A 20,081-nucleotide genomic window follows, 5' to 3' on the forward strand; every position below is an offset into this window, starting at 1 on the left:
CCCCGGGGGGAGGTTTGGGGTCATCCCAGCCTGGTCCCACCCCGGGGTGAGCCCAGAGCTGCCCCAGGGACCCTCCAGGCCCCGGGGGGGCTCAGGCCAGGCCTGGGGGGGGTCACAGCCCCTTCCCCTCCCAGCCAACCCTGATGTTGGGTTGTTGAAAATGTTCCCGGTCCTGGGGCTGAGCAGGGGCGATTTCAGGGGAATAACGGAGCGCCAGCAGTGCTGGGAGGGTCCCCCAGGGCACCACCAGGCTCGGCCTCCTCTTCCTCACTCCCTGCCGCCTTTTCCCAGGAAACCTCACCCCAAAGCCCGCAGGATTTGCTCCAACTCTTCTCCACCCCCTCGCCAGCCCGGGGGTGGCCAGTGCCGGCTGGTCCTGGTGGTCCAGGTGCCCCTGGCTTGGCCTGGGGCAGTTCAGGCAGGGTCAGCCCTTGGGGGCTCCCCTGGCACCCGACCCCGGTGCTTTGGGAGCAGCCACAGCCCCAGGACAGGGTGTCCCCCCCCGGGAGAGGCTCACACCCTGTGCCCCCCACCTGGGCAGGTGAGCCCTGACCCCCAGAGCTCCCGAGGAGGGGGGCGATGCCCAGGATCCCTGGCAGAGCAGGGACGGTCCCTGCCGTGCCCGGGGCGGTGCCAGCTGGCACGGGAGCGGCGTTTGGTGCAATAAGGGCCGGGTTTGGCTTCTCCCTCAGCCCTCAGTCATTTCCTGAGCTGTCCCCTCCTGGTGCCAGCGCTGTGTCACCTCCCCTGGGGCAGCTCCGGGGCCGTCCCCCAGGTGACATCGGGGGTGCAGGTGCAGGGGGTGACGCCGGGCTCGGAGAAGAACGGGGAGCGCAGCCGTGAGTACAAAAATACCTCTATTGCTCTGCCCTCACCTGCCCGCAGCCCGGCAGGGCCCGGCTGCCCCACGGGGCCGGGTCTGAGCCCACGGCCGAGCTCTGGGGCGGCTCCAGCACAGCCTGGGGGTGTGGAGCAGAGCCAGGGGCTGCCCCACACCGGGAGCAGAGCCAGGGGCTGCCCTGCCGCCGGCAGCCGGGCCCCCATCCCCGCTCTGGGCCGCCATCCCCATTCCGAGCCCCATCCTCGCTCCAGGCCCCTTCCTCGGTCTGGACCCCCATCCCCATTCTGGGCCCCCATCCCCACTCCGGGCCCCCATCCCCACTCCGGGCCCCCGTCCCCGCTCCAGCCCCGCTCCCCTCAGGGCTCCAGCTCCCGGGAGAGCCTCAGCAGCTCCTTCTGGCTGTCGATGGCCCTCAGGTGCTGCAGGTAGGCCCAGGTGGACACGGGGTTCCGCACGCTCAGGGACTGCTCCGAGCCTGCGGGGAGGAAGGGACGAGGTCGAGGCTGGGGTCCCCTCCATGCCCTGGCACAGCCTGTCCCTCCCTGCAGGATCACCCCATGGACCCCCTCTGTCACCCCCAAGCCTCCCCGAACGGCCCTGGACTGGCTCATGGATCCACCCATGAATCCCCCATGAATCCCCCACGGATCCCCCCATGGATCCCCCCATGAATCCCCCACGGATCCCCCCATGGATCCCCCCATGGATCCCCCCATGGATCCCCCATGGATCCCCCATGGATCCCCCCATGGATCCCCCATGGATCTCCCCATGGATCCCCCATGGATCCCCCATGGATCCCCCATGAATCCCCCATGGATCCCCCCATGGATCCCCCATGGATCCCCCATGGATCCCCCCAGGATCCCCCCATGGATCCCCCACAGATCCCCCCATGGATCCCCCACGGATCCCCCATGGCTCCCCCCACGGATCCCCCATGGATCCCCCATGGATCCCCCACGGATCCCCCCATGGATCCCCCACAGATCCCCCCATGGATCCCCCACGGATCCCCCATGGCTCCCCCCACGGATCCCCCATGGATCCCCCATGGATCCCCCATGGATCCCTGTATGGATCCAGCCGTACACGTGGAGATCCTGACGGCCTTGGCGTCCTCGGGCCGGTGCGGGGAGCGGCTCCGCAGTGGAGACAGCGGCGCTGGGGGGACACAGAGGATGTGGGGGGGCTCAGTTGTGTCCCCAGGGCCCCAGCCCTGTCCCCAGGACCCCAGCCCCCTCCCCAGGGGTGCTCCAGGCCCCCTCCCCAGCTCCCCGGAGCGCTCACCGTGCGCGTGGCCCCGGCAGCGCTGCAGCACTCGCACGGTCTTGGCCATCATGTGCTGTGGGTGAGGCACAGAGGTCACCTGCTGCCACCTGGCCCCACCTGGATCCCCAAATTCCCTGTGCCCGCCACGGCTGTGAGCACGCCGGGACAGCCCCGGCCGTGCAGGGGCAGAGCTCTGCCCAGGGCACAGGGCACAGCAGGGCCCGCGGAGGGGCCACCACCCCCCTCTCACCATCTTCTCAAAGTTGATGAGGTTCTCGGCCAGGGTGCGATTGCCCTCGTGGATGAAGGTCATGTCTGGGGGGGTTGAGGGGTCAGAGAGGGGCTCCTGGGGGCACTGCACACGCCCAGAGGGTCCCCAAAAACCAGACACCCACCTTTGAGCAGCAGGGGCACGAAGGGGATGATGGGGGGGCTCAGCTTGGCCACGGCCAGGCGATAGACACGGTGGTTCCACGAGGGGTCCTGGGGACAGGCAGGGATACGGGGGTGGGGGGGACAGAGGCACCCCCTCCCCATTGCTCCAGGGGCAAATCCCACTGGGAAAGGGGACACGGGGCAGGAAGGGGACACGGGGCAGGAAGGGGACATGGGGCAGGAAGGGGACACGGGGCAGGGGGGCTGCCCTCACCAGCATCCTCTCCAGGGCCGAGTGCAGCTTCCGGATCTTGTGGGGCAATCTCTGTGCAGGGGTGGGATCACGGGGCTGGCACCTGCCTGTCCCACCCCAGAGACCCCCGGCTGTCCCTCCCCAGGGGCTGTCCCACCCCCCAGGCCCCCGCTCTGTCACCTCCCAGGTCTTGGCCAGGCGAGTCACGGCCGTGTTGCTCACACCAAACATCACCGCGAAGAAGGAATTCAGGTTCTTCTGCTCCTTGAGGCTGCAGGCGGGGACGGGGACGAGTCAGCGACGGGGACAGGGACGGGGACAGCAACAGGGACAGGGACTCACTGTGCCGCCAGTTTGATGAACTTGCGGAGGAGCTGCGCCCGCCGCCCCAGCTCGGGGCACAGGCACAGCTCGGTGGCCACCCAGAACTGCAGCTCGTTGAAGCGCCGCATCACCCGCGCCAGGTTGGCCGTGGCGACCTCGCGGAACTTGTGCGGCCCCACGATGTAGTGGATCATCTCCACCTGGGAGAGCGGCAGGTGAGGGGTGACCTGAACCCCCTTCCCGACAGGTGAGGGGTGTCCTGACCCCCCCTCCCGGCAGGTGAGGGGTGTCCTGAACACCTTCCCGGCAGGTGAGGGGTGACCTGAACCCCCTTCCCGGCAAGTGAGGGGTGTCCTGACCCCCCCTCCCGGCAGGTGAGGGGTGTCCTGAACACCTTCCCGGCAGGTGAGGGGTGACCTGATCCCCCTTCCCGACAGGTGAGGGGTGTCCTGAACACCTTCCCGGCAGGTGAGGGGTGACCTGAACCCCCTTCCCGACAGGTGAGGGGTGTCCTGAACACCTTCCTGGCAGGTGAGGGGTGTCCTGATCCCCCTTCCCAGCAGGTGAGGGGTGTCCTGAACACCTTCCTGGCAGGTGAGGGGTGTCCTGATCCCCCTTCCCAGCAGGTGAGGGGTGTCCTGATCCCCCTTCCCAGCAGGTGAGGGGTGTCCTGACCCCCCTTCCCGGCAGGTGAGGGGTGTCCTGACCCCCCTTCCTGGCAGGTGACGGGTGTCCTGACCCCCCTTCCCGACAGGTGAGGGGTGTCCTGAACACCTTCCCGGCAGGTGAGGGGTGACTTGAACCCCTTTCCCAGCAGGTGAGGAGGGTCCCAGGTCCCCTCCCGGCCGCTCCCGGCGCGGGCCGCACCTGGTGGATGCTCTTGAAGAGGTTCCAGTCGTAGTCGGTGAGGTGGCTGGCCAGGTCCTTGGAGCTGATCAGGTCCAGGGTGTCCGAGGAGCCGGCGTGGGGGCCCAGCTGCTCAGGGTGGGGGGTCTGGGCACGGGACAGGACCCCTGATCCCTCCTGCCCTCAGCGGGCCCCAGGAGGGGTGGGTGCCCCAAACCGAGGCACCGCAGCCCCCAACCCCTCCAGGGGGGGGTCTGCCCGGTGCTGCCCAGCCCGGACCCCCACCCTGCACTCACCAGGCTGCCCAGCTCGTCCATGCTGACCACGAAGAGCCTCTCGTTGAGGCCCAGCGCCGTGAACACCCCCACGGCGTCCTGCGGCAGCACCGCTCGGTCTGCGCGGAGGGAAGGGCGGGCTGGCACGGAGGAGGGGACAGATCCCGGCTGGGCACGGCGACAAGGCCACCCCGGGGGGGTCCCTCACCTCCGGATGAGTTCACCTTGACCAGGACGTGCTCCCGGTCCCGGCGCAGCCGCGGCGCCAGGGCCCGCAGGACGTCGCGCACGGCGGCGTTCACGGGCAGCACCGACACCAGGCACGAGTGGTCGGCCCTGAAGATCTCGTAGGGCACTGGGGGGGGGGACAAAAGGGACCTCAAAGGGACAAAAGGGACCTCAGCGTCCCCGCGTGCGGGGGACAGTCCCTGCTGAGGGGGCAGTACCTTTGTCCTGCGCTCTCAGGGCGCAGCTGCTGTCCAGGATCGCCTCCTCGGGGCTCCACATTCCCGAGCTCCGCGCCTGGCGAAGGTGGGACAGACGGGAGGACGCGGACGCGGCCACCGCCCCTCCTGTGGCGTGTCCCCAAAGGGCAGAGGGGACCCACGTCCTGCCCTGCCACCCCTCAGGGGGTCCCTACCTTGGGCTGGGGGGACACGCTGCCATCACCGTTCTCCAGCCTGCGGGAGGGGAAGGGGAGGATGGAGCCGCCGTTCCCGCTGGGAACAGAACTGGGACCGGCCACACCCGGGACTGCGGCCACTCCCGGGACTGCGGCCACCTCCGGGCCACCCCCTGGCCACCTCTGAGCCCCCTGCCCCACCCAGCTGTGTGTGCCACCCTCCCCACGGCCGGGACCCCCACACTGGGGACAAGGTGGCCCCAAAAGCTCCTCCCCAGGGAAGCGCAGCCCCTGGGCACCCGCGGTGGCACTGGGGGACACCAGGGGACACTGAGGGGACACTGGAGGACACTGAGGGACACCGGGGGCACTCACGCTCGGGGTCGCCGCCGCTCCTGGCCCTGCTCCTGGCCCAGCCCGCCCAGCTGGGGGTCCCGGCTCGCCAGGTCCGCCAGGTTCTGCGGGGACAGGGGGTGAGCGCGGGGCTGTTCCCGCCGGTCCCCGCGGTGTCACCGTGTCACCCGGGCCGTGTGACCCCGGCCGTACCTGCAGCAGCGCCGTGGTGCTGCGGTCGCCCTGCAGCAGCCGCCCGTAGAGCAGCACCCACTGGCTGACGAGGCGCAGGATCTTCCGCCGCTTCCGCAGGGAGTAGGTGGCCTTGTCCTGCTCCGAGCCCTCCAGCGGCTCCGCGCGGAAACTGGGACCAGTCAAGGGCACCAGTAAAACGTGGAGAGGGGGAGGGACCCCAGGGATGTCACCCCGGGAGATGGGGATGTGCCCAAGAGCACTGAAAGGGATCTGGGGCTCCCCCCGAGGGGACAGGGAGCGGGCTGAGCGTGTCCCCAGCGTGTGGCGGAGCCCAGGCCCCCCAGCTCCTGCACAGAAGGATACTGGTGCAGCAGGGCCCGGCAGAGCTGCGAGGTCGGCATGAACACGGTGTAGGTGAGCAGGAAATCCCCCAGCAGCGTGTCTGCGAGGGACAGGGCACTGTCACTCCTGTCCCCAGCGCCGTGGGGACATGGCGACACGGCCAAGGATCCCCTGTGCCCTGCCTGGGCTGGCCTGGGCTGGCCCGGGCTGTCCCAAACACGGGGACCCGGCCAAGGATCCCCTGTGCCCTGCCTGGGCTGGCCCGGGCTGTCCCAAACACGGGGACCCGGCCAAGGATCCCCTGTGCCCTGCTGGGCTGGCCTGGGCTGGCCCGGGCTGTCCCAAACACGGGGACCCGGCCAAGGATCCCCTGTGCCCTGCCTGGGCTGGCCCGGGCTGTCCCAAACACGGGGACCCGGCCAAGGATCCCCTGTGCCCTGCCTGGGCTGGCCCGGGCTGTCCCAAACACGGGGACCCAGCCAAGGATCCCCTGTGCCCTGCTGGGCTGTCCCCACTTTGGGGACCCGGCCAAGGATCCCCTGTGCCCTGCTGGGCTGGCCTGGGCTGGCCTGGGCTGTCCCAAACATGGGGACCCGGCCAAGGATCCCCTGTGCCCTGCTGGGCTGGCCCGGGCTGGCCCGGGCTGTCCCCACCTTGGGGACCCCGCTGGTGGCGGGGCAGATTTTGTTCCCAAACCCCGCGGGAGGAGCTGGATCGTTGGGATGGGATCGCAGATCCCGGGGATCGGCTCCAAGCAGCGCCGGTGTCCCCGGCTGGGATTTGTGACCCGCTGGGGACATCTCCTGGCTCGGGCTCGCCCGGGTTTCTCCTCTCCGAAGGCAGAGGGAGACCGAGAGGCGCCGCGGAGCCGCTCCCGCCCCGAGCCGCCGCCCTCTCCCGGCCTCGGGTTTTGGGGTTTTAGCGATGCCGGGGTGGCACGAGCGGGATTTGGGGTTGGACACCGGGAATGAGGAGCCCCGCTCGGTGCTGCTCCCCCTGCCCGTCCCCAGCCCCGTCTCCGGGTGGCTCTGGGACGGTCCCCGGCACAGGGGGACACAGAGGGGACACCCCCACCTACCCACGGGGTCGTAGAGGGTGGCATCGAGCCGCATGAACTCCAGCAGGTGCTCCAGGATCTTCTCGGGCGTCCCGGCCATCACCAGGTACCTGCTGGGGACAGGAGGGGCAGAGGTGACACTGTGGCTGCACAGGGCCACCACGGGCCGGTGCCACCACGGGCCGGTGTCCCTGCTCCTCGTCCCCTTGTTCCTCCCAAAAACGGCCCCGAGGGAGGCTGGAAAGGGCAGAGGGGGCGGCTCAGGGGACAGGGCTGGCACCTGCCATGAGGGGACAGGGACAGGGCTGGCACCTGCCATGAGGGGACAGGGACAGAGGTGTCACCTGCTGCTCAGGGGACAGGGATGGGAGTGTCACCTGCCACAAGGGGGCGCCTGCTGTGAGGGGAACAGGGACAGGATGTCACCCGCCACAAGGGACACAGGGGTGGCACCTGCCACAAGGGGGACAGAGACAGGGGTGTCACCTGCCACAAGGGACACAGGGGTGGCACCTGCCAAAGGGGGACAAGGACAGGGGTGTCACCTGCCAAAGGGGAACAGGGACAGGATGTCACCCGCCACAAGGGGCACAGGGGTGTCACCTGCCACAAGAGACATAAGGGTGTCACCTGCCACAAGGGGGACAGGGGTGTCACCTGCCAAAGGGGCACAGGGGTGTCACCCGCCACAAGGGGCACAGGGGTGTCACCTGCCACAAGAGACATAAGGGTGTCACCTGCCACAAGGGGGACAGGGGTGTCACCTGCCAAAGGGGCACAGGGGTGTCACCCGCCACAAGGGACACAGGAGTGTCACCTGCCAAAGGAGGACAGGGACGGGGTGTCACCCACCACAAGGGACATGGAGGTGTCACCTGCCAAAGGGGCACAGGGGTGTCACCTGCCAAAGGGGGATAGGGACAGGGTGTCACCTGCCAAAGGGGCACAGGGACAGGGTGTCACCCGCCACAAGGGGCACAGGGGTGTCACCTGCCAAAGGGGGATAGGGACAGGGTGTCACCTGCCAAAGGGGCACAGGGACAGGGTGTCACCCGCCACAAGGGGCACAGGGGTGTCACCCGCCACAAGGGACACGGGGGTGTCACCTGCCAAAGGGGCACAGGGGTGTCACCTGCTGCTCCGCGCCGAGGCCGCCTGGCCGCTGCCCCCCTGCAGGTCCCTCTGCAGCACCAGCACCACCTTGCCGTGCTCCTTCAGCCGCACCGTGTTGGCCTCCACGTCCTGGGGGACGATCCCGCCGTCAGCCCGGCCGGGATTCCCCAAAATTCCCCCCAAAATCCCCGCCCCACCCCCGGGCCCACCTTGAGGATGCGGTTGAAGTCCTGCTTGTCCACGCGCAGGAAGTGACAATTGTCCTCGCGCAGGAGGATGGTGGCCGCCCGCGGGGCGTCGTTCACCAGAGCCAGCTGCCCAAAATCATCCCCCTCGTGCAGGGTGGCCACCAAGCCCTGGGGACAGCACGGGGGGTGAGTGACAGTGACACCAGGGTGTCCCCAGGGTGTCCCTACAGTCCAGGGTGGCACCAAGCCCTGGGGACAGCAGGGGAGGTGAGGGATGGTGACACTGGGGTGTCACCAGGGTGTCCCCACAGTGCAAGGTGGCCACCAAGCCCAGGGTAAATGAGGAATGGTGGCACTGGGAGGTCCCTGGGGTGTCCCCAAGGTGTCCCTCCAGCGCGGGGACAAACCCACCTTGCCGTGGGTGACCACGTTGACCGAGCCCTTCCAGATGATGTACCAGGAGGTGCCTTTGTCACCTTGGCTGAACACTGGGACAGCGCCCGGGCAAAGGGGGGGAAATCCACGATTGTGGGAAGGGCTCCGGTGTCCCCGGGCTGGGGACACCCCGGTGCCACTCGCGGGTGACTCAGGGGGACTCACGGACGGTGCCCGCGCGCTGGTGCCCCTCGAACATCAGCACGGCCGCCAGCTCCCGCTTCACCTGCGCCAGGGACAGCGCTGTCACCCCCGGGGGACACGGACCGGGACACGGCGGGGACGGGCCCAGGGAGGCACAGAGACCAGCAGAGAGGGGGCTCAGATGGAAGGAAAGGGGAGCAGAGGATTTGGGGAGCAGGGAGGATGCCAGGGCAGGAATTGATGGGTTCAGGAGGATTTGGGGCCCAGGGGACACCGCGACCCCGCAGGGTTCGGGGACACGGCCGCGCTCACCGAGTTGGAGAGATGAGCCACGGCCTTGATGTGAAGCAGCTCCTCAAAGATCAGCTCCAGCTCGTCCTGCGTGCGCTGGGCAGGCCTGGGGGGCCGGGGGTCAGCGGCCCCCCGTGCCCCCCTCCCCAGCCCCCTCCCCTCCTGGGGTGACAGTGTCGTGTCCCCCCACCCTCAGCAGCCCAGACCCCCCGAGCAGGGTCCCAGCGAGTCCAGAAGGTGCCGAGCAGCCCCCCCAGGCCCCCCGGCACTCACGGCTTGCGCAGGGCCATGGAGAGCAGCGCGTCGGGGCCCAGCTGGGCCAGGAACCCCAGAGCCTCCAGCAGCTCCTCGGGGTCCCGCGGCCCCGCGCCGGGCTCGGGGCTCAGCTCCAGCTCGGCAAAGCGGTAAAACTGCGTGTCCTTGTCCTGGAAGTGCCACTCCTGCCTCACTGTGGGGGCACAGCGGCCGTCAGCTCGGCTCTGCACCCCCCCTGAGCCCCCCGGAGCCCCCCGGAGCCCTCACCGTGTGTCAGGACCCCTCCGTCCACCAGCACCTGCCCGATGCCCACGGCCTGGCTGCGCGTCTGCACGGCCACGCCGGCGCTCAGCAGCCAATCCACCAGGTCCTTCCCCGAGCAGCACTGCCTGGGGGGGCACAGGGGGTGAGATCCCCCCGGGACAGCACCCCCGGAGCCCCCCGGGGGTCCCCCCAGCCCCCGGCGCACCGGTGGTGCCGCAGGTGGTGTTTGTGGTCGCGGATGAGGCCGGGCCGGGAGCTGCTGAGGTGGGCGAAGAGGAGCTTGCCGGCCCTCCAGATCTTCTCCGAGGATGCCTGAGGGTGGGAGGGGGACAGGGCAGCTCCTGGGTGGGGGGTGGGCTGTCACCTGTCCCCCCAGTGCCCCGGGATTGCCACCGCCCACCCCAGGAATGGCTGAGCCCAAGGAGCGCCGCGATGGCTCTGGGGCGTGGGGGTGCTCCTGCCCCTCACCCCCCCCAGCCTCCCCAAATTCACCTCCCGGGGGCTTCCCCGGCCCCCCCACCTGGGTGATGCTGTGGCCATAGTCCAGGCTGGACTCCGAGTCCAGGAGCGGGGTCTGGAAAACAAAAGGGGAGGGGGTTGGGGGCTGTGGGGGCTCTGCTGCGCCCCCATCACCCCACACAGCTGGGGGGGGGGGTCCTGGCACCCCCAGAGCAGCCCCAGCTCTTCACCAGGCGAGGGGGCAGCACCCAAATCCTGAATTCAGAACCCACATCCTAAATCCTGAATTCAGAACCCAGATCCTGAACCCAGAGCTCAAATCCCGAACCCAGCACCCAAATCCTGAACCCAGCACCCAAATCCTGAACCCAGCACCCAAATCCTGAACCCAGCACCCAAATGCTGACCCCAGCACCCAAATCCTGACCCCAGCACCCATTTCCTGACCCCAGCACCCATTTCCTGCCCGCAGATCCTGACTCCACTCCCCCTCCCCAGCTCATTTTCCTCCCAGCTCTCCCCCTCGGGGATGCTCCAGGTAAAAACAACCGCAGGGAGGGACGAGCCCCTGTCCCCGCAGCCCCGCCCGGATCGCGGGGCAAAGGTGGCCGAGCTCCGGCGCTGCCCGCGGGCACCGAGGCACCCGCGCTCGCTCCTGGCCACGGCCCTGGATAAACAAGCCCGGCCCGCACCCGTCAGACCAGTTCCCGGCCCGGGAGCGCTCACCCGGCACGGGGCACGGCCGAGGGACGCCCACCCGCACGGGGGGCACCCCCAGGGGGATTCTGGGGTCCCCTCCGGGTATTCCCGGCTGTGGGGGCCCTGCAGGTCCCGGGAGGGGCCCAAAAGCGGCGTCTGCAGGGATCCTCCGGGGGTCTGCAGGGATCCTCCGGGGTCTGCAGGGATCCTCCCAGGGATCCTCCTGGGGTCTGCAGGGATCCTCCGGGGTCTGCAGGGATCCTCCGGGGTCTGCAGGGATCTTCCCAGGGATCCTCACAGGGATCCTCCTGGGGTCTGCAGGGATCCTCCGGGGTCTGCAGGGATCCTCCTGGGGTCTGCAGGGATCCTCCCAGGGATCCTCCGGGGGTCTGCAGGGATCCTCCCAGGGATCCTCCCGGGGTCTGCTGGGATCCTCCCGGGGATCCTCCCGGGGTCTGCAGGGATCCTCCCAGGGATCCTCCGGGGGTCTGCAGGGATCCTCCCAGGGATCCTCCCGGGGTCTGCTGGGATCCTCCCGGGGATCCTCCCGGGGTCTGCAGGGATCCTCCGGGGGTCTGCAGGGATCCTCCCAGGGATCCTCCCGGGGTCTGCTGGGATCCTCCCGGGGATCCTCCCGGGGTCTGCAGGGATCCTCCGGGGGTCTGCAGGGATCCTCCCAGGGATCCTCCCAGGGATCCTCCGGGGGTCTGCAGGGATCCTCCCAGGGATCCTCCCAGGGATCCTCCCAGGGATCCTCCGGGGGTCTGCAGGGATCCTCCCGGGGATCCTCCCGGGGTCTGCAGGGATCCTCCGGGGTCTGCAGAGATCCTCCGGGGGTCTGCGGGCTCCGCGTGGGGGAGCTTGGGGGGACGGTCAGGATGGATTTCCAATTAAGGAGTTAATTAGTACAGGAGTTAATAAGTGCAGGATCCTCGAGGCCGAGCCTCCACCTGCTCGCAGCACTTTGCAACGGCTCAGGAGGAATTCGAGGAGCCACGGGCGGCTCTGGGAACGCCGCAGGTCCTGGCCACGGTGTCACCCAGGCGGGGACAGCGCTCCTGAGCTGGCCACAGTGTCCCCAAGGCAGGGACACGGTGACTCAGGCGCTCTGCAAACTCTGCCGAGCCCCGTGACGGCCGCGGGCAGCAGGGACCGCGCCGAGCAAATGTTTGTGAACGGGAGCCGGGAGGCGGCCGGGGCACGGGGCTGCTCTGGGGACACGGAGGTGGCACCCCGCGGGAGCCACAGGTCCCTGTCACCCGTGGGAGCCACAAGTTCTTGTCACCCGTGGGAGCCACAGGTCCCTGTCACCCATGGGAGCCACAGGTCCCTGTCACCCGTGAGAGTGGGAGATCTGTGTCACCCCATGGGTGCAGGACGTCCCTGTCACCTCCTGGGTGCAGGATGTCCCTGTCACCCATGGGAGCAGATCTGTGTCACCCCACGGGTGCAGGACGTCCCTGTCACCTCCTGGGTGCAGGATGTCCCTGTCACCCATGGGTGCAGGAGATCTGTGTCACCCCATGGGTGCAGGACGCCCCTGTCACCCATGGGTGCAGCAGGTTCGTGCCACCCCGTGGGCCCAGGTGACACCCTGGGTGCCCCCCTGCGCAGGTCCCCAGAGGGCCTCTGCTGTCCCCCGGCAGCGAGCTCTGTCCTTGGGGCACAGAGCCAGGCTGTGCCCCGGGCCACGCTCCAAGGACACGGAAAGAGACACAAAAACCCCGCTCAAGGATCAGATTCCTCCTTCCCGGGGTTCCTCGCTGCCAGGACAGCTCTGGAATCACCCAAACCCCCCCTGCTGCCCCCAAACCCCCTCCCTGGAGCATCCACCCCGGGTCAGGACTGCAGGACGCCCCCCACCCCCCTCCTTGTCACGGCGTGGCTCCAAGCAGCTTCCTAAGGAGTTGCCTTTTCCATCTTCCTGCCCACGGGACACGCCGGGATCCTGCCTTTCTCCAGGATTCCGGCAGCGCCGGGCGCCCGGCCAAGGCCGCCAGCGGCCGTTCCGCGCTCGCGGCCGCTTTTGTTTGGGATCCCGAGCAAAACAAGCGCGGCTATTTCGGGCCTCACGGCTCCGGAGAAAGCCCTCGCCCATCCGCAGCTCCGCAGCCTCCGCAGGCCGGGCTCGGCATCCCCCGGGACGGGGCTGGGCGTCCCCCGGGATGGGCTCAGAGACCCCCGGGATGGGCTCAGAGATCCCCGGGATGGGCTCAGAGACCCCCAGGATGGGCTCAGAGACCCCCGGGATGGGCTCAGAGACCCCCAGAATGGGCTCAGAGACCCCCAGGATGGGGCTCGGTGTCCCTGAGGAAGGGGCTCAGTGTCCCCCTGGGATGGGCTCAGAGATCCCCGGGAAGGGGCTCGGCACCCCCTGGGACGGGGTCAGGGACCTGCTCTGGCTCTGCTGTCCTCGCCAGGGACGCGGCGGGGGCTGGCACGGTGGCAGTTGTCACTGGCACGGTGGCAGTTGTCACTGGCACGGTGGCAGTTGTCGCTGGCACAGTGGCACATGTCCCCGTGCCAGTGACAGAGGACGGAGCTGCCGCTGTCCTTTGGAGCCGGGGGGATGAGACGGAGCCGGGACGCCGGGACGAGGTTCCAGGAGTTTCCAGTGATGGGGACAAGGGACCTGTGTGGCTCCTGAGGCGCTTCCCTGCCGCTCAGCTGCCCCAGGAATGGCTGCGCTGGGACAAAATCCCCTTTCCCTGCTGGCACCGGCTCCAGTCCCCTCGGTCCATGGGTGTCCCCGCAGAGGGGACACTCCTGCCGTGCCACCGCTGCCAGGCTGCTGGGATTGATCCCAGTTCATCCCAGGAATGCTCCAGGCCTGCTCCTCCTGCTGCTTCCCAGGCTTAGTGCCCCTCAAAAGCCCTCCCCAGAGACCATTCCTAGAAGTTTTGGAGAGAAAAATAAATCGGGAAGAAAGGGAAAAAGTGAGGAAAACAGGGGAGAGAGAGCCCCTGTGCTCCGTGGAAATACCCAAAGGGGAGTTGTCCCCTAAAAGAATTCCACATTTTTCTTGGAAAAGTGTCCCAGGCCAAGCAGTGAGGGAAGGGGAAGGACTCAAAGTTCCGGAAGCTCTGCCAGAGCTCCAGGGTCACCTCCCCGCCTAGAGGGGACAAGGAGGGGCCGAGAGCAGGGCCCGGGAGACCCCCGGGACCCCCCGAGCTCCCGGGGCCAGTGCGGAGCCGGGCGGGGAGGTGGCGATGCCAGGGGACAAATCCCTGCTGTGGGAACGGGGGAACACTGTGTGCCGCAGGAATGTCCCAGCAGGAATGCAGGAATGTCCCCCCGGGAATGTCCCCCCAGAATGTCCCCCCGGAATGTCCCCCCGGGAATGTCCCCCCGGAATGTCCCCCCGGAATGTCCCCCCGGGAATGTCCCCCGGGAATGTCCCCCCGGGAATGTCCCCCCGGGAGTGTCCCCCCGGAATGTCCCCCCGGAATGTCCCCCCGGGAATGTCCCCCGGGAATGTCCCCCCGGGAATGTCCCCCCGGGAGTGTCCCCCCGGGAATGTCCCAGCAGGAATGTCCCCCCGGGAATGTCCTCCCTGCTGGGATGCGCCGCCGGGCACCTGGCACCGGGCTCGCTTCACGCCTGGCCGCCCGTTCCACTCCGCTCCGCCCCGAGCAGCCTGCGCTGCTCACCTGCAGCCTCACCTGGCCCCTGCAGCCTCACCTGGCTCCCTGTGCCCTCACCTGGCTCCCTGTGCCCTCACCTGGCCTCCTGTGCCCTCACCCGGCCCCCCACATGCCCGGCTTCACTCCCCGTGCCCTCACCTGGCTCCTTCCCCCCTCACCTGGCTCCTTCCCCCCTCACCTGGCTCCCTGCACTCCTGGACTCCCGTCCCTCCTCTCATCCCCGGATTCCCGGGGCTGGGGAGGCCCCGGCCCCACCGACCCAGCGGATTTGGGGACACGCTCCCCCATTCCCCACTGACCCAGCGGATTTGGGGACACGCTGCCCCTTCCCCACTCACCCAGCGGATTCCCTGGATGCGGGGCAGGCTCCCCCCGGCCCCCTCCAGCCGCACCTCGTAGCTGGAGCTCCGGAACAAGTGCATCTTCCTGAGCAGCCCCGGGAGCCGGGCTCCGTCCGCCGCGGGACCCCCGGGGGGCTGCGGGGCGGCGGCGGCGCCGCTCCCCGGCTCCAGCCCCGCTCGGCCCGGCCCCGCGCCCCTCCGCGCCCCCCCGGCCGCCGCCCCCGGCCCGGCCCCGCGCACCTTCATGCGGGGGGGGGCGAGGCCATCGCGGCCCCGGGGCTGCTCCGCGCTCCTCGGGACGGGGCCGGGCTCGGGAGCGGCTCCGCCGCCGCCGCCGCGCCGGGCCCGCCCCGGGCACCGCAGCTCCGCCCGCCGCCCCTCCCCGGCCCCGCCGGGACCCCGCGGAGGGAGGGGACCCCCGGCCGCAGCCGTGGGGGAGGCACGGCCCGACCCCCGGGACCCCCTGACCACCGGGACCACCAGGACTGCCGGGACCCCCGGGACCGCCGGGACCCCCTGACCACCGGGACCGCCGGGACCCCCTGACCACCGGGACCACCGGGAGTGGGTGTGGGGGGTCTCCAGGAGCTCCTGAGCAGCTCAAAGCTGGGGTTTGGGGGGGTCGCGGGGGGCTCCCCTGGCCTGCCCGGCCTGGTTGGGGGAGAACGGGACCCAGAGAGGCTGGGAAGAGGGAGGGGCTGCACTGGGAATGGATTGTATTGGGAATGGTTCGTACTGGGAATGGATTGTACTGGGAATGGATTGTATTGGGAATGGTTTGTACTGGGAATGGTTCGTACTGGGAATGGATTGTATTGGGAATGGTTTGTACTGGGAATGGTTCGTACTGGGAATGGATTGTATTGGGAATGGTTCGTACTGGGAATGGTTCGTACTGGGAATGGTTTGTACTGGGAATGGTTTGTACTGGGAATGGTTCATCCCAGGAATGGATTGTACTGGGAATGGTTCACACTGGGAATGGATTGTACTGGGAATGGTTCATACTGGGAATGGTTTATACTGGGAATGGATTGTACTGGGAATGGATTGCACTGGGAATGGTTCATCCCAGGAATGGATTGCACTGGGAATGGTTCATACTGGGAATGGTTCATCCCAGGAATGGATTGCACTGGGAATGGTTCATACTGGGAATGGTTCATCCCAGGAATGGATTGCACTGGGAATGGTTCGTACTGGGAATGGATTGCACTGGGAATGGTTCGTACTGGGAATGGTTTATACTGGGAATGGTTCATCCTGGGGAGGTGGCCCCCAGCCCCCAGCCCCCAGCCCCCAGCTGGAGCGAAGCTGGGGCGAGGCCCAGCGGTCCCGGGAGAGCCTTTCCTGGGGTTTTTGGCAAAAAAAGAAAGGGGTTTCTGCCAAAAGGAGCCTTTACTTTTGAAACAAATCCAGATTTTAAACATTCAAATCTGCCTTTAAATCAGCTAGAGCAGGGATGGGAAACATCAGCTGGACCCGAGGAATTTGGGGAACATCCTTGAGCGTGCCCTGCTCCCCCTCCTGCCAGGCACCCGAGAGGCTCTGGGGGTCACACCGGGGTCCCCAAACCTGAGCAGGGGCACCATCCCGGTCCTTCCTCCTCCTCCCTGCTCCCCCCCGAGGCCGAGGCCGCTTTTCCCGGGGTTCCTGGAGCCCCCGGGACCCCCAGGAGCTGCCCGGGCTGGAGCTGCCCCGCGAGCCCGGAGCTGCTCCCGGCTTCTCCCCGCCCGGACGGGCCCGGGATCGCGGCCGTGCCCGGGCACGTCCCCCATGCAAATCAGAGCTCATTAAGAGAAGGAGGAAGAGGCCTGAGGAAGGCGGCAGCTCCCGGGGCCGGGCAGCCCCACCCCGGCAGCCCAAGGGAGGCCCCGGCCCCGCGGGGGATGCGGGGGGCTCCTGCCCCGGTGGAGGCTGCCAGCGCCCCACGCCGATCCCGTTCCTTCCCAATCCAATCCCAATCCCATCCTATCCCAACCTATCCCAATCCCATTCCCACCCCATCCCAATCCCATTCCCAATCCCATTCCCAATCCCATTCCCAATCCCAATCCCAATCCCAATCCCAATCCCAATCCCAATCCCATTCCAATCCCAATCCCAATCCCATTCCCATCCCAATCCCATTCCTATCCCCATCCCATCCCATCCCATCCCATCCCATCCCATCCCATCCCATCCCATCCCACTCCCTCCCCATCCCATTTCAGACCCAGCAATGAGGGTCCCCCCACCCCTTTCCTTTCCCACCCCTCATTGCTGGGAATGCCTCCCGTTATTCTATTTTTAGTCCCATGAGAAGGGTGAGACAGTACAGACGTTATAATTCACACTATCACAACCAGAAGCCAACTATTTCTTCATTATAATGCAAAATATAAGTATATATAATATAATATAATGTAAATATAATATAATGTAAATATAATATAATGTAAATATATTATATTATATTATATTGTATTATATTATATTATATTATATATTTTAACTTTCAATATTTAAAATTTTATATATTTAATTTCCATATTTAAAATCTATAATTTTATTTATAAATATATAAAATTATATATATTCATTATACAAATATTATATAACTCTATGTATTATTCAATTATAATACAAAAACCACGCGTTTCTTGCCCTACCAAATCTTCCACAAATCCATTTCCCACCCCCTGAGGTGCCCCTGAGCCCGGGGACGCCGCTGCTCCCTCATCCTGCTCCCGGCCCGGCCGATCCCGTCCCTGCCGGTGCTCCCGCCGCCCTTCCCGGCTCGGGGTCACCGATCCCGTCCCTGCCGGTGCTCCCGCCGCCCCTCCCGGCTCGGGGTCACCGATCCCGTCCCTCCCGGTGCTCCCGCTGCCCTTCCCGGCTCGGGGTCACCGATCCCGTCCCTCCCGGTGCTCCCGCCGCCCCTCCCGGCTCGGGGTCACCGATCCCGTCCCTGCCGGTGCTCCCGCCGCCCTTCCCGGCTCGGAGCGGAGCGGGGTCACCGGTCCCGTCCCTGCCGGTGCTCCCGCTGCCCCTCCCGGCTCGGGGTCACCAGTCCCGGCCGCCCCCGGGGGCTCCAGCCCCGCCAGCTCTGCCTTATCAACCTCTTATCGCTCCTGCCCGCGCTCGCTCGGCTCCCTGGACAATCATTAATTGATCTCGGCTCCCTAACGAGCTCCGCTGCCTTTGGGCAGTTCTGGCCTCAGCGCCCTCCTGGCAGGAATTCCTTCCCGACATCCCAGATCCTACAGGGGATTCACAGATCCATCTGACCCTGCTCCCAAATCCTACAGGGGATTCACAGATCCATCTGACCCTGCTCCCAAATGCTAAAGTGGATTCACAGATCCATCTGACCAACATCCCAGATCCTAAAGTGGATTCACAGATCCATCTGACCAACATCCCAGATCCTAAAGTGGATTCACAGATCCATCTGACCAACATCCCAGATCCTAAAGTGGATTCACAGATCCATCTGACCAACATCCCAGATCCTAAAGTGGATTCACAGATCCATCTGACCAACATCCCAAATCCTACAGGGGATTCACAGATCCATCTGACCCTGCTCCCAAATCCTACAGGGGATTCACAGATCCATCTGACCCTGCTCCCAAATCCTACAGGGGATTCGCAGATCCATCTGACCCTGCTCCCAAATCCTACAGGGGATTCACAGATCCATCTGACCCTGCTCCCAAATCCTACAGGGGATTCACAGATCCATCTGACCAACATCCCAAATCCTACAGGGGATTCACAGATCCATCTGACCCTGCTCCCAAATCCTAAAGGGGATTCACAGATCCATCTGACCCTGCTCGCCGTCCTTCTCCCCCCCAAAGGCAGAACGGAGTGAGGTCGGAGTTAAATCCCAATATTTTCATTTCATGCCTTATTTTGGCTCCATTTCCTGGGAATGAGTGGCCGGGTCTCGTCCCTTGGCAGGGCAGAAATTCCAGAAGGAACCTGGGAGCCCTCGGAGTCCCCCAGGAGGGTTTGGCTGGCAGCTGGGGGTGCGGGAAATCTTCTGTATTTATCATCTCCCCGGTTCGCCGGGACACGGCCGCAAATCAGCCCCGAAAATCCAATCCCGGGGAAAACGGTTGGGAATTTACAGCGCTCCGAACACCGTGGGTTTATCCTTCCATGCTGCTGCTTTATGTATTTCTCTCCCTCCAACCCTATTTATTTCCTGTTTATTGGCCCAGCCTCCCCTAATTTATGTTTTCATTACTTTGATTAACGCTCTGCTCCCCTGACATCGTTATTCCGGCGCAGTTTCCCGCGCGCCTTCCCCAAACCCTCGGTGTTAAATAATCCTCGGATTTAGCCGGGATGATTTGTAATTTAATAAGCGGCTCCACCGCCGTGTTTTATCTCCTAATTGGGCCGGAATTAGCAGCAATTCCGGAATTAACACAAATTATGGGATGCCCCTTGTTGTTACACGCGGTTTTATTGGGTTGAAACAACAGCTTTAGGAATTATCTGAGCCGCGTTCCCCAGTTCTGGGCGTGATTCATTTCTGGATCGTCCACGGGTGACAGCTCAGGCAGGAATTGCTGCCGTGGAGGGGATGCTGCTCCTGAGGAGGGCAGGAAGGAAGGAAGGAAGGGGAGCTTTGGTCTCCTGGGTGCTTTAATTTCATTCCCTCATTATCATTGAGGGAACGTGATGCGTCTTGTTCTCCCGGTCCGTCGTGCCCGCTCGGCTTCTTCCTGAAACAATTCCCAGATCTGCGTCTGCGAGGAGCTGCAGACGCCTCAGGTCTGAGTCCAGCCAGAGCTGAGCGTCCAGAACATCGGCAAAAGTGGAAAAAGGGGAATTGTTCAGGTTGGGAAAGCCCGCTAAGGTCACTGAGTCCCAGCAGTGACCCAGAGAGAGGAGAAAGGAAAGCAAGGATTTTCCCAAAGGTGGGATTTGTTTCTTTTTCCCAAAGGTGGGATCTGTTTTTCCCAAAGGTGGGATTTGTTCTTCCCAAAAATGGGATTTGTTCTTCCCAAAGGAGGGATTTGTTTCTTTTTCCCAAAAGAGGGGATTTGTTCTTCCCAAAGATAGGATTTGTTTACTTTTTCCAAAGAGGGGAATTGTTTTTCCCAAAAATGGGATTTGTTCTTCCCAAAGATGGGGTTTGTGACCATTCCTCACACCACAACAAGCTGGATCTCCCCATTTCCTCCACTTTTCCTTCCTCCTCTCCGCTTTGGCTCTTTGGCATTTCCGGGGTCTCAATCCCCGTTCCTCCCACGCCCGAAATGTTCCTTTCAAAGGGGGAAGCCACAACGGCCTCAAGGACAGAAGCGCAGGCCGTTCCCAGCTCGCGGGAAGCAAACAGCGCTGTCCCCATCCCGGATGATTTTCCTCCTTTTGTTCGCAGCTCCAGCCCCCGGCGGGGAGGAGGAGGAGGAGGAGGAGGAAGGATCCCTCATCCGGTAAATCCGGCTGTTTCCCAGCTGTTCCCGGGGCTGGGCCGCGGGCAGCGGGGCAAGGTCCGCGGCTCTGCGAAGCCA

The 20,081-nt window shown here is 65.6% G+C and overlaps 1 protein-coding gene across 2 annotated transcripts; it reads right to left on the bottom strand.

Annotated features, from left to right (window-relative positions):
* Nucleotides 1-1,155: 1,155 nt before the first annotated feature.
* On the bottom strand, nt 1,156-14,869 carry RAPGEF3 (Rap guanine nucleotide exchange factor 3). 2 transcript variants are annotated; one of them, XM_064401131.1, is made up of 27 exons: nt 14,566-14,869; nt 9,946-9,999; nt 9,631-9,737; nt 9,429-9,550; nt 9,180-9,354; nt 8,928-9,012; nt 8,637-8,697; nt 8,448-8,524; nt 8,058-8,204; nt 7,868-7,977; nt 6,757-6,845; nt 5,700-5,778; nt 5,355-5,505; nt 5,184-5,266; nt 4,827-4,866; nt 4,633-4,708; nt 4,395-4,541; nt 4,208-4,305; nt 3,933-4,058; nt 3,084-3,265; nt 2,922-3,012; nt 2,763-2,813; nt 2,509-2,596; nt 2,364-2,428; nt 2,132-2,186; nt 1,934-2,005; nt 1,156-1,316 (listed from the first exon to the last, which is right to left on the bottom strand). In XM_064401131.1, the coding sequence occupies exons 1-27, from the start codon at nt 14,812-14,814 to the stop codon at nt 1,198-1,200; spliced, it is 2,799 nt and encodes a 932-aa protein (XP_064257201.1). In that variant the 5' UTR covers nt 14,815-14,869; the 3' UTR covers nt 1,156-1,197. The 2 variants fall into 2 exon arrangements, with proteins under 2 accessions (XP_064257201.1, XP_064257200.1); XM_064401130.1 differs by having other exon boundaries at nt 6,757-6,848.
* Nucleotides 14,870-20,081: the final 5,212 nt, after the last annotated feature.

The sequence above is a fragment of the Passer domesticus genome, chromosome 31 (genome assembly GCF_036417665.1).
Source record: "Passer domesticus isolate bPasDom1 chromosome 31, bPasDom1.hap1, whole genome shotgun sequence".
In the NCBI taxonomy this organism is placed as follows: Eukaryota; Metazoa; Chordata; class Aves; order Passeriformes; family Passeridae; genus Passer; species Passer domesticus.

What these genes read in the sequence shown, in the direction of transcription:
- RAPGEF3 (XM_064401130.1), bottom strand. Translation starts at nt 14,814, where the DNA reads ATGAAGGTGCGCGGGGCCGGGCCGGGGGCGGCGGCCGGGGGGGCGCGG. An exon ending in TCCATGGCCCTGCGCAAGCC is followed by an intron (nt 9,013 to 9,179) that starts GTGAGTGCCGGG and finishes CCGGCCCCCCAG; the next exon opens with GCCTGCCCAGCGCACGCAGG. An exon ending in GCACCACGGCGCTGCTGCAG is followed by an intron (nt 5,267 to 5,354) that starts GTACGGCCGGGG and finishes CTGTCCCCGCAG; the next exon opens with AACCTGGCGGACCTGGCGAG.